General features: G+C 36.8%; 2 protein-coding genes across 2 annotated transcripts; one reads left to right on the top strand and one right to left on the bottom strand.

Annotated features, from left to right (window-relative positions):
- The first annotated feature begins 1,217 nt into the window (after positions 1-1,217).
- LOC101303443 lies at positions 1,218-5,645 on the top strand. Its single transcript, XM_004305270.1, has 9 exons — positions 1,218-1,298; positions 1,734-1,894; positions 1,998-2,388; positions 2,882-3,534; positions 3,623-3,691; positions 3,985-4,168; positions 4,251-4,349; positions 4,609-4,675; positions 5,020-5,645. The coding sequence occupies exons 1-9, from the start codon at positions 1,218-1,220 to the stop codon at positions 5,643-5,645; spliced, it is 2,331 nt and encodes a 776-aa protein (XP_004305318.1).
- A 416-nt stretch (positions 5,646-6,061) lies between these two features.
- On the bottom strand, positions 6,062-9,408 carry LOC101305675 (acyl-protein thioesterase 2-like). The gene is made up of 9 exons (XM_004302897.1): positions 9,152-9,408; positions 8,839-8,953; positions 7,740-7,776; positions 7,581-7,650; positions 7,347-7,451; positions 7,059-7,209; positions 6,851-6,933; positions 6,535-6,628; positions 6,062-6,415 (listed from the first exon to the last, which is right to left on the bottom strand). The coding sequence occupies exons 1-9, from the start codon at positions 9,180-9,182 to the stop codon at positions 6,328-6,330; spliced, it is 774 nt and encodes a 257-aa protein (XP_004302945.1). The 5' UTR covers positions 9,183-9,408; the 3' UTR covers positions 6,062-6,327.
- Between the last annotated feature and the right edge of the window lie 3,340 nt (positions 9,409-12,748).

Below are 12,748 nucleotides of genomic sequence, written 5' to 3'. Positions count from 1 at the left end.
CTATATATATATATATAGCTTTTTGGAGTCTTGTAAGTTAGCTTTGTTATTTTGAATAAAATTATACATAGAGTTTCTTTGGGACGTTCTGCCCTAAAACTCAATATATCGTTCCTTCTTTAATGCCTACAGCAAATATCTCTATCCTATTGTTTGTTCTTCTCTTGAGATCTTCGTTCTCAAAGAGCTTTATCCTTGATCTAGCCGCAAGACAGAAACTTTCAGTTTCTGCCCTGCATCACAGAGTCTACCCAATCGAATATGTCTGCGGATTAATTGGTCCATTCCTTCCGGTTCATCAAAATGTTCATCAGCCCCCAAAATTAATGTCAAAATTAAGAGACGCACTAAATTTCCACACATGCTCCCATCGCCTAGAAAGGATACTAGTAGCTGCAGCATCCTTAAGCGGCAATAAGGACAGTATACTAAAAAGAAGGTCATCTGGCGACGCACTGATTCGGTCCACCAAGTTATACTCACCTTTTATTTTCTGTTTCTTTACCAATTTCTTTCTTTGTGTGTTTGCCCGAGAGGTGTGCTCATGCATCTAAGAGATAATCAGAGGAGGACAAAAAACAAACAGAAAAAAAGTTAGGACTTGCATTATTACATCGCGTCATGAAACTAAAACACACATAATATCTAATATTCTAATCTTTGAACTTTTGGGAAACATCTGGACACAAAACCACGATATGCAAAGAGATCGGAAACCCTTTACCCAAAAACAGATGCAATAACAGATAACAAAGGAATGAAAACGGAGAGAGGGAGAGTACCGCGTATGGGTTAACGAGAGAGGCCGGCAGCCGTCGGAGTTCCCCTTTCCTTTTCTTCATAATATGTGTGGACAAGTTCACCACTATTCCTCGACTCTCAGTCTTTTATAGAGCTCTCACTCTCCCACCTGTATCCCGTAAAGTTTTCTCTGGTAAGAATTTGGGGATTTTAGGGTTTATCATAGGGTTTTAAGCATGAGTTTGGGCCGGGCGGGTTATTAGCCCAAGCCCAACACGGCCCAGTTAGAAGTGGGAGCGGTATAGGGCACTTTTGTTCCCGCTCGGGGGAGTTCAAAAAGCGAAGATGACTATGGATGTCGTCATTTTGACCAGAAATTTTTTCAACCAAAAATTTCGGTGGCGGTGCGAAGAGAGAGAGAGAGAAGAAGAAGAGAGAAGAGGGTTGTGGACTTTGGAGACTTCGCTGCTTGGAAAATGGACGGGTCTCCGGAAACGAATCGGGTCGCCGCGGTCGCCAACTCATCGCCGCCGCAATCATCGTCTCCGGCTGTGCAAGTAAGCTATTCGGTTTTCGTTTAGTCTGAATAATGCGGTGTAAACGGCGTCGTTTTGGTTTGATTGCGGTTTTGATTGTTGCGGTTTGAGTGTGGTTGAGTGTAGATTGAATCCCTAATTTGTTTAAGGTGGAGATTGTGTGTGGCGGGGTTTGTTGTTTGGGTGCTAAGAAATGAGAGCTGTAAACGAAATTTTGCTTATAAATTTGGGGTTTCGGGTTTGTACTTTGTTTTGGTTGAAGAAATGGAATGAAACTAAAATTAAAATTGTAGCCTATTGTTGATTAAGCACCTTATGGCTGTTGAAAATTGATCAGGCTGTGACTGTCAGGTTGTTTTGTATTATTATAGTTTTAGGAAAGATGCTCACTGCTATTTGCTTTGTGTTATATGGTGAAGGAACTGAGTTTCTTGTGTGCACTTATTGGTGTTGTAGGAGTCGCCTTTCTCCAATTTCCTTAGCAATCTCACTCCTATCAATACGGTTAAGAGTGACAGTTATTCGCAAAGATTAGTAGGAGCCTTCTTGCCGACGCCACCAGTTGTGTTTACATCTCCTCGTATTGATTTGGAGCGAGAAACCGGTTACTTGGAAATGTGGGAGATATCCTAATCTTATCATAAGTTTATTGCCAACTCTGCCTTATTTGATCAACCCGAAAACAATTTTTCTTTCATTGACATATATGTATATTTACAGGAATGATATAGTTGAAGCAGGTTCAAATGTTGATGTTTATAAAGAATGCAATACAACGATAGTCCAGAGTGCTAGTTTTAAGAAGGAGGTCCAGTTGTGCGGTTCATCAGGCTGTATTGATGAATATATGGCTGACCCTGCAAAGGTAGACTGTACACATTCTGCTGATATACAGAGTGGTATCACTGCCAGCAAAGAATCCAATACAGAAGTTCATGAGGATATTGATGGTAGTACAAAGAGTGAGGCCCTTACAACATCGAATCAAGCTGAAGAGGATCTCCATTTACCTTCACTGAAACAGATTGAAGCCACAGTCATTGAGAGGACTGATAAAAATAGCGTAGCTCTTGTCACCCGAGCACAAAGCCGTGGACAGAATACAGCTAAGGTAAATTTAGTTGCGTTGATTCACTTCTATGAACTAATATGAAAAAGGTTTAGATTCACTGCATATATTTACCTATTGAATGTTAGTTTCCCTAAATGTTAAGTTGCAGAGTGTAGGCTATTATTATGGTGAGCAAAATGCTACTGTACAATTGTATTTAGATTCAAATAGGAGCAAGAGAAAATTACTAAAAGAATCTGTGGCATAAAGTGTATTTGATATAGCATTTTTCATACTTGTTTAGCAGTTCTAGTATCAGTCCCGACAATATGATGATTCTTTTTTTTTTCTGAAGAAGAGATCTCTTTGGATAAGTGTCGTGTAGGTAGAGAGTACTATTTCTCTTTTGTTCTTAACCACTTCATTTATGCTGATTACATGTTTCATTGTCCATTTATCTGTGTGTATGTGCTACGATATGCTTGAGTAGTCTTTATATTTATGCAAACAATACTCATACATGCTATAGAATAATATCTATATTATATTATAGGAGGTTAGTCAACACCACCGTGGTATACGCAGGCATCTCCAATTTGAGACTGCAGTAGCCCACAAGAATTCTAGCTTTGATAGCCATAAAAGTCTTTGCAGTCTGAGACATGATACTGCCAATTTAAGGTCAGCTTCTAAACGAATAAACTTGAAGACTCTTGCTTCTCAAATAAATAACAAAGCCTTCAACAGTCCGCAGGGTGTTAGCTGTGACACTTCACAGTTGTCTTGCCTGTATGAGTCAGTTAGATCCGGCCAAATTTGTTCTGGTATCGGTTTACATCTGAATAGCATTACTCAGTCTACATCCATGAGCTCAGATGTATTTTCAAGCAGGAAATCAACTGGTTGTCTGAGCACGCCTGACCAGATGTTGGAGCATGACAACTTGGAACACGAATCAAGTAGTAGCTTTATTTCAGCTATACCTCAGCAAAATTATTCTTGTATGGGCGATGATCAGCAAGGAAGTCAAACGGCTGTGCACACTACGTTCAGTTTTTATTCTACTAATGGTTTACCATACCTACCATGTGATTCTACGGATCAGATGCTGGTTGACCAGGACTCGGTTCCTTTTGAGGAGCTGAATGCGTCAGAGGGTGCTAATAAGATTGAGGAATCAAACCAACTGAGCGAGAAAAGGAAAAGGCAAGTACATTATTATCAATCTAATGATTAATGATTTTATTTTTCTTTATACATGGCTCACATAAATGCATGGTTAAAATGTATATAGGAGAAGAGGTGCAGAGATAAGTGAGGGTTGCAAACGCTGCAACTGTAAGAAGTCTAAATGTTTGAAACTGTAAGTGAACACCAACCTTGTTGATATCACACTCTTGAGAATTTATTGTACTACTAGCGATTTGAAGTAAACTCAAACATGTGATGCATTAAACAAGGTAGTTGGTAATTGATCCTCTAGACTTTCAATTCTTTTCAACCATATTCCTACAGAAAACTTGATCAACAAGCATTGGGTTCCTTATTATAACAATGGATATCTCTTAGTGATGTGTTCAAGGAAAAAGATACACACACACACAACATTACATTTATTCTTGCAGTTTGTTTCATTTTACTCTGTGTCTTTGGCAGTTATTGCGAGTGCTTTGCAGCTGGAGTATTTTGTTTGGATTCATGTTCATGTGAAAACTGCTACAACAAGCCTGAGTTTGAGGACACTGTTTTTGATGCTCGTCAGCAAATTGAATCCCGTAATCCGCTTGCATTTGCTCCCAGAGTTGTTAAGCATGATTTCAACTCTTCACCTAAGATTATGGTACTCCTGTTAAAGCATCTATGTCTCCAGTGTTGCTTAATCAGAAATTTGGAAGAATTTTAAACATGAGACCTCTTTGCAGGAAGAAGCTGACTGGACGACCCCATCATCAGCCAGGCACAAGAGAGGTTGCAACTGCAAGAAGTCGAAGTGCCTGAAAAAATACTGTGAATGCTACCAGGTTCGATATGTATATATAGCTTTGACTTTGGTATCTTGTGATCAGAAACATGCTGTTTATCCCAGCATTCTGGTTCTGCCTCTTGAACTGTTGCATGGTAGATTTTCTAAATTAATTATTTTATCTTTCATCTAAATGATGTGGAAAAGCAAAATCTAAGGAGTCATGGAACTTGAATTGGCATATGAAGTTGGTTATTGTTGTGCTCTTGACTTATTCTGATGTCATCCCTCTTTCTTCCCCTTCGTATTTTCTCCAGGCTAATGTTGGATGTTCTGCTGCATGTAGATGTGATGGTTGCCAAAATCCATGTGGCACTACGGCAGGTTAGTTGGCGTGGTTCTCTTTGTTTATATCTGAATTGTCTATTGCTATTATGGCCACAGTTAGGAGCACATAGAGAGAGAGGTAGATGTTTTGAAGATCCACTTTATACATGCATTCCTTAGGTGGGTGGGGTGGGGGAGGATGACTTCTTCAGTTCTGTCTTATGTTTTTATGCACTCGATATCTTTCAGAGAATTCAGCTCTTAGATTCTGATGTCTCCAATCCGTGACATTTCAGAGATTGTGACTGTTTTAACACATGCACTTGCATTGACATTGGTTTTTTTTTTTTTTTCCTTTCCTTCAACGCAAAAGATCTCTTACTTGTATGCTACAATTACAGACCAAGAATACAACCGAGCTGAAAAATGGGAAACCCACATTGCTGACAAGCTGGATACTATTAAGTGTGGGAATGATTGCATCAAGGCCACAAGTATGGATACGTACTCTCCTTCATGGGAAGGACTTTCGGTTATAAGCAATTTCACCCCATTGTCAAATCCTTGCTCAAGTACCATGGTTTCTTCAGCTTCATCGATTATGAGAAACTGCACAAAAAATTCACAAGCCCGACTGCAATCAAGCAGGCTTCAGCCATCAGGTACTGGTCAGTTAAAAAGGGGACGGTCGCCTGTCATTTTTACCCCACAAGAATTTGAAAGCAAGGGACCCTATCAGCTCAGTTCTGATGGTGCCAGTTATGAAAGAACGGATGATGATATACCTGAGTTACTGAAGGAACCTTCTATTCCCCCCAAGGTAGTCAAAGGTTCACCAAACCAGAAACGTGTGTCACCTCCACAATCCCGAGCTGAGAAGTTGCGGTCAAGGTCTCCTAAAGGCTTGAGAAGTGGCCGCAAATTCATTTTGCAGGCCATGCCTTCTTTCCCTCCTCTGTCCCCTTACAGTGATTCTAAAGCTGTCAATGATACTATGAATGACCATGAAGGTACCCACAACAATTAGATGACACACAAAGAGTTTGGTGAGTCATGATAGGATTGCCATTGCAGTTGATTATTGACAAGCAGCTGAGTTCCTTCCAACTTCATAAGCTCAGCCAAAGAGGCACACTCCCAGTTTTGTTAGGCCGTCTAAATTCTTTATGATTCCATTGCAAGAAACACCGTAAACTCGTGCCCTTGGTGACATTCTAGTGTAAGTATCAATGGTAATGATTCTTTTGCCATGGACAGGAATGTTTTGCATTTTTGGTTATTCTTTTTGGTCTCTGTTGTAATGAGTTCATAAATCATTTTATTTCTGAGGTTCTTTCTTTCGTGGTTAACAAAATTGCTTTCTTGGATTGCTGTTATTGTAATTGGTTGATGAATGTTATATTCCAGTTCTAATTCTGGTAGGAGGAAGAGAAGAGAGCAAGCAGAAGAAAAACTCCAAGAATTATTATAATAGTATTACACTAATGAATACAAAATACACCCAAAACTGAACCAAAGTGTAATGAATAAATAGCACACCCAAAACTTATTTGTAGAGAAAGACAGTAACACAAGGAAATTACTAGTCAATTTAGCTATACTATATACTCTCCATGCCTCATTCTGTATACTACCTACTTGTACATGCCCGTTTCACCCATTATTGTTAGCTACTACTTTCGCTTTCGCTCGATTACAAACTATCAGATTCAGGATCGGTAACCCTCGAGTCCTAGCCTTGAAGTGAGCCAATTGGAGACCTCATTCATCTCTTTAGGGACTGTATAATGGCCAAGCCTGCAGAATTTAACCAAACCTTCAGAAATTGGACTCAAGTTTCGTCTGTCAAGCATGGATAAAAAGTTGCAAAAAGAACAGATGGAATCAAACTTTGCTTATAGGAAATGAAACTTTACCCATCAAAATCCTTGAATGTGAGGAATCGAAATCCTGCTGAATTCAAACACTGGACCGATTTTTCTCCATATATGTAGGGGACAACATCATCAGCTACAACATAACAAAAGTACATATTAGCTGTAAGAAGTATAAGGCAACCAGAAAGAAATTCTTCAAGCTTTTACGAGTTTCAGAGCTACAAATATACTTATTCATGGAAGTGAAAACCTCCAGTGGAACTACTATCTTTTCATGTGAATATATAATAAGTTGTTTTAGAAACCTTGTAAATAATAAAGATCGAAGTATCAGCATAAGAATATGCAGACAAACCTTTTCCATGACACTGCAAAATGGGTAATGACGCGGCACGCCTTGCAGCCTCATGTGACCCTTCTATTTTGTTCCTCAAGCTCCTGCATAGACCTCTTACTATTAAACATGGAAGTCTTTATGCATATAAGCTCAACTCAGCAGATGGAAAATTATGCTCTTTAATCCTCATAGCTTCATATTATCTACATTTTATATGAACTCATACCTTGCTCCTGGAAGCCAGCCACTTAGTCCAACAACTGCCCTCAGATTGAGAGGGTATGGGTTGCCATTTCCATACCTACCCATAGCATAACAAGTTGCAGAATAAAGGGCCATTGCAGCACCCATACTAAAGCCTCCGATACCAACTTTAACTGTCACAAGAAAAAGTGATATTCTGGTCAAACTTTGAGCAATGGAAACTATCAATACAGCACATCTTGAAAATTATTGCCTCAGAAATGTGATCGATCACAAGTAGTAAATTATTTTCAATTAGTTTAGAGAATACCATCAGCTGGCTCAGCTGCCAACAAGTTCGCAATATGTGCTGCTGAAGCATCTAAACTCTCCCAATCATCTGGGCCATCTTCTGATAGCTCTCCCACTTCAAACCCTGATAAGAAGTGATAACTATTCAGAATATTTTTATCATTTATAAAACCAAAAATTGAAGAAGTATAGATACAAGTGATACAATTATGAATGTTCTAGTGATACACGTTTGACAAACATATGATCTTACATGCAGTGCAAGAATAACCACCAAGTATAGCCACAGGACGAGTAGGAGCAGTTGGACAGATCCATTTTATCTGTTACATAGTTAAAAATTTAGTATCAATGACATATCCATGCATGAAGAAAAGAAAATGTGCGCTGCTGAAGATACACATATACTTACATTTGGGAGAGAAAGAGATTCCAAGAGCTGAGATGCACTGCAGCCAGAAGTAGAATGAGAAATGCAAGTCTAGAGAGTATCAATGAGGCAGAGAATTTACAGCTAAAATAAAACTTGATTTGCAAATGGAGCTTCTGCAGCTCTTTTTAACTCAATACAGGCATTATAGCAACTGCTCAGAATTTTTGCCTATGCATAGCTGGGATAGTGGGATCACACTACTTCAGAAAGCACAGGTGTGTAATAATGACACAGCAATCACTTGAGGATAATAAGAACCGACTCAGTCTATTTGATTATGCAACATTAATCTAAACTTACTACATCTAATATGCATATCTGCAGCTAAAGTGCTTGTACAGTTGTACTTTTCCATTTGGAGAACAAAGTGAGCTAGTGGTCCCCCAGTCATGAATATGGCATATATTATTTCCCAATCAAGGCTTCCCAGATTAAGCTAAACAGTCCACATCAATCAGACAAGAATCAACATGGACACAGAATCAGACAATCTTTCATATACTCTGCGGCGCTGCTGCTCTATCAAGTCTTAATCGAATTATTAGAACGAGATTCTCAAAAAAGAAAGATACTTAGTGTTTAATAGATTTGTTCTACAGAGCTCCCATCCACCTCAAAATCTAGAGCATGCAAGATGTTGACATTCTGGTACACGTTTCATTTTCTTGCTTATGACACGAAAAAGTCGATCCTTCCTATACAGGTGATGTACTTGATACAGATGAAAAGGAATGGAATTGCATGTGCTGCTGATCACAAATCAGGAAATAAACACCAAATATAGACAAGTTCTATAATTTTTGAGTTCTCACCAACCTCTCCCATAGTCCCATGAGATCATAGCAAAAAGAAAAAAGAAAAAAGGTTCATTCTTTGGTTATGTACTGAATACGGAACTCCACAATGAACTTAATGTAATAAGGAAGCCATTTATATCCCAGAGCTTAGTAGAAAGAAGTGCATACTAGTCATATTTCCCCATACTGGATAGACTATAGAGGACCTCAGAAGGTTTTGCAATTTTTGATACATCACTCAAAAAAGTGAAACTAGTTCAGAATGGGAACAGCAATAATACCTTGAACCATTATCCCCCAGTCCATGGAGCCAGACCATTGTTGCCTGATGTTTCCCTTTGGGCCTCACAACATGTGTCCTTCCAAACTCAAGTGTTCTTCGAGCAGTTCGGCTACCTGAAAAGCAAGTGGCTACTCAGTAATCATACAAGTTAAAGGTGCTAACTAATACAGAAGGATTCTGTAAGTATAAACTAAGTTGCCTAATTGAATGCAAGTATAGTTACATATAGCTGATCACACTATGACAGCAAAAGGAAACAATTCTAGAAAACTGAGGCAATGAGGAGGTACTATGCTAGTTAAGAAACTGACCAGAAGACATATTAGAACGCAAATAGCTCATCGTTTTCTTTCGGGTTACCGTGCTCAACACCCCACCTATTGCAATGAGCTACAAGGAGACTGGTACTGCAATGTAGAAAACTCAGAATGGCAATGCTCTATTTATAACCAGATGAGATGTGAGAAAATGGAATAAAACATGGTGTGAATATGCACACCTCTATGGAGGAAAGGTGTGCACAACAGCTATACACTGCGCCAAAAACCGCCTAGGAACTCAAAAAGAGGAAGGCATCAATGAAAAGGAGAGGGTTAAGAAAAGGGACAAAAGCAGGGAGATAGCAAAGAGAATCAATCAAGGCAGAGAAGAGCACATTCATCCATCCCTAAGAGCTCTTGCCACAGAGAAAGAGAGAATCTATGCTTGTGGGCAGTGGCTACAAAATAAAGCAAACCCAACAGGAACATCACATAAACCAGCAAGAATATTGCTGAAAACAAGAGAGAATAATCCAAGTTTGAAAAAGAAAATATCTTTTTCCTCAATCATTAGTTAATGAATTTTTCATGATTGATGGATACCCATTAACCCCAACTAAAGCTTCTAGTGTCCATTTTTATGTTTTATTCCTAAACTAATGAAAAATATCATCTATGGAAATGAACTAAATAAGAAACTGGAGCAGTGTGAAAGAACTGAGAACTGGGCTCTAGCTTCCTCTCTCTTTTTTCCTTTCTAAACCCTAAACCCTAAACCCTAAAGCATGATTGATAGTTTGATACCCACAGATATGTGTTTGTTAGTTTTAATTTAATACACGACAAAAAGATTTGAGCATAGATCACCAACCTGGATTCTGCTATATGAAAATGGAAGAGACAACAGGAAAAGTATGTCAACTTTTTTCTCTGCTTGCATCTCCTTTCTTGCATTGTTGGCTTGTTGCTTTCCACTACAAAACCAACCTTTCCAAATTTGTGTATCTTTATATTCATTAGATAGAGAGGCAACCCCAATGCATCAACCTATGTTGCACGGACATGGACACGAACACGGACACAGACACGGCGACACGGCAAAACTTAAAAACTAAATACCTGACACGGTTTGGACACGGCAAATAAAATTATATATTTATTATTTTTAATAAATAAAAATATACTAAAATATAAAATAAGTTCATTACATTACCAAAATAATGTTCTAAATTCATGCCAATTCATTACAGAACCTTAAAGAGAGTCAAATGCAAATGATAGAAGTGCATAATTAACAATATTAGAAGTAGCAAACCTCTAACTTAAAACATAACATTAAAGAAAATCAAATTTGCAGTAGGTTGCTGACAAAACTGGGCAGTAATTTGCTTTCAAAAGTGGACAGTAGCTATATTTAGGTTTTTGTTCCCCTTTTTTTTTCAATTAAAAAAAATTGATAAATGATGATGTGGCGTGTCGGAGATGATGTAGCGAGTCGGTCAACGTGTCCGAAACATGTTGAAAAAGTCAATATTTTTCGACACGTATTTTACCGTGTCGACGTGTCGGAGTGTCCGTGCAGCATAGCCACATAGTGGAGTGTCCGTGCAACATAGTCATCAACTTTTGCTAACTAGCTTTTAGTGTAGTTTAATGTAAGACATTTCTCCCAAATGTGTTGGTTTATCATTGCACAAATTGTGACTGGTTCGCGTGATCAAAACTGGCTAAATTTTTATCTTTGGTGTGCACCTGGCTCGAGTGTGCCAAACCAAATAAACGCATATATGGCTCTAAGTGGCATATTACAAAACAATTTTCTTTTTCACCCCTTCTCAAATTGCATGATTTTACTACACCCTTTTAGAGTAAAATAGTTTGTGTGGTGACATAAAAAATTGCTAATAAGGGGTGTAGTAAAATCAAGCAATTTCAAATTTCCCATTATTAGCATTATGTACTTTCTCACTGTGTTGTAAATCATATATGCTCGAAAATCTTAATCCTTACGGCTTTATTTCTATTCAAATTGTAAGAGTTACATACTTGCATCATATGTTTTCAAACGTCAACTATTTTAAACACTTTGAAGGCTCGTTTACCACTTTAAGCATTAAGAAAATTAGATAAAAACCCAAAATACTAGACCTCTTTTAAGATAAACCCATACATATTTTTCTTTTATTTTACACCCACTCCACATAAGCAAACATACCATATAGAGCAAATGTCTATAATTAATAGTTTTCTTCATTTTTCGGTTTCTCTAATTTGCCCTTCAGACTATAGAAAACTAAATTTGGTATATTTCTCAATTTTAGCATCAATTTGAAACTCAAATACTAGCTAAAATTTAGTTGGATTTAACTTTGTCATAATCAATTACATTCTTTAATTTCTTACCTTGTTATTACTAACTTGAGTGTATATATATATGTTATTTACAGAAGTATGTCATTTGTAATATGATGATATTTTTCATTCCTAAGCTCATATTTGATGTCACTCTACATAGTCAAAAATGTCTAATTGTAAGGTACACGTTCTTGTTCTTTGATTAATTTTCTTCTTTTTAGGTATATTATTATATCATTTCTCATCCCAATCAAGAGAACATTTTACTCTCTACAACTTACGTTTCTAATGTACCTATTAAGTAAGACATGATATGATAATATACCTAAAAAGAAGAACTCAAAATAGGGTTCAAGGTATAGGGTATAGAGTTAGGGTATAGGGTATAGGGTATGGGGTTTAGGGTTTAGGGTATGGGTATAGGGTTTAGATCAGATATCTTATTCATATTATATTTTACCTTATGTATAGATTAAAGAATGAATTCCTTTAATCTAGATTTTTTCATAAAAATAAAGAAAACTACATGATTCTTGCAAATTGATTGAAAAATGTTAGTGTTAGAAGAAAAACTCATAATCAAGGTATTTAAGACAACATCAATTAAGCTTATTTATTATATTAATATGTCATAATTGAATGGTGGCAATTGTGTAAAATTTAGAAAAAATAGGACATAATATTTATCATAATTGATACATTTTAAATGTCTATCAGATAGGAATATTAGGTGGGTTTTATTTAAAACCACTCTTCAAAATTGGGTGTATATGAAAATTCCCCTTAAGCATTTGTGTAGCACTTGATGACTAATGACGTCTAAGATCTTTTATCATTGAGGGCAGCTATTGGTACCTCCAAACTTACTCACTAGATCTCACTCTATTTTAAATTATTAAATGACATATACATCCTCATACACAATGACTATTAAGGACAACAATTATACAAAAGGAAATATTGTATTTATTCTCTTTAGACTTTCCAATTCAATAATAATTGATTTCACTCTTTATTATTTTCCTTATATATTTTTGTTTTCCAATTTCTTTTTATTAAAGCATATATATAGTTTATAAGAGCTAAAAAAATAATCAATATCGATCATGTGACATACAATTTTGTATTATCATACATGTTGAACGCATATACTTGCAAGATACATAAATATTTTAGCAAAAAAAAAAAAATTAATATGTATGGATTATAGAAAATATGTATTTATTGAAATAATTTATTATGAGGTACTAAATAGAGATCAAATTATTCAAAAAGAAAGAATGGAGAAAAAAT

The sequence above is a fragment of the Fragaria vesca genome, linkage group LG6 (genome assembly GCF_000184155.1).
Source record: "Fragaria vesca subsp. vesca linkage group LG6, FraVesHawaii_1.0, whole genome shotgun sequence".
Classification (NCBI taxonomy): domain Eukaryota; kingdom Viridiplantae; phylum Streptophyta; class Magnoliopsida; order Rosales; family Rosaceae; genus Fragaria; species Fragaria vesca.
The sequence above is the reverse complement of the archived record's forward strand: the minus strand, read 5'-3'. Positions and strand labels throughout refer to the sequence as shown.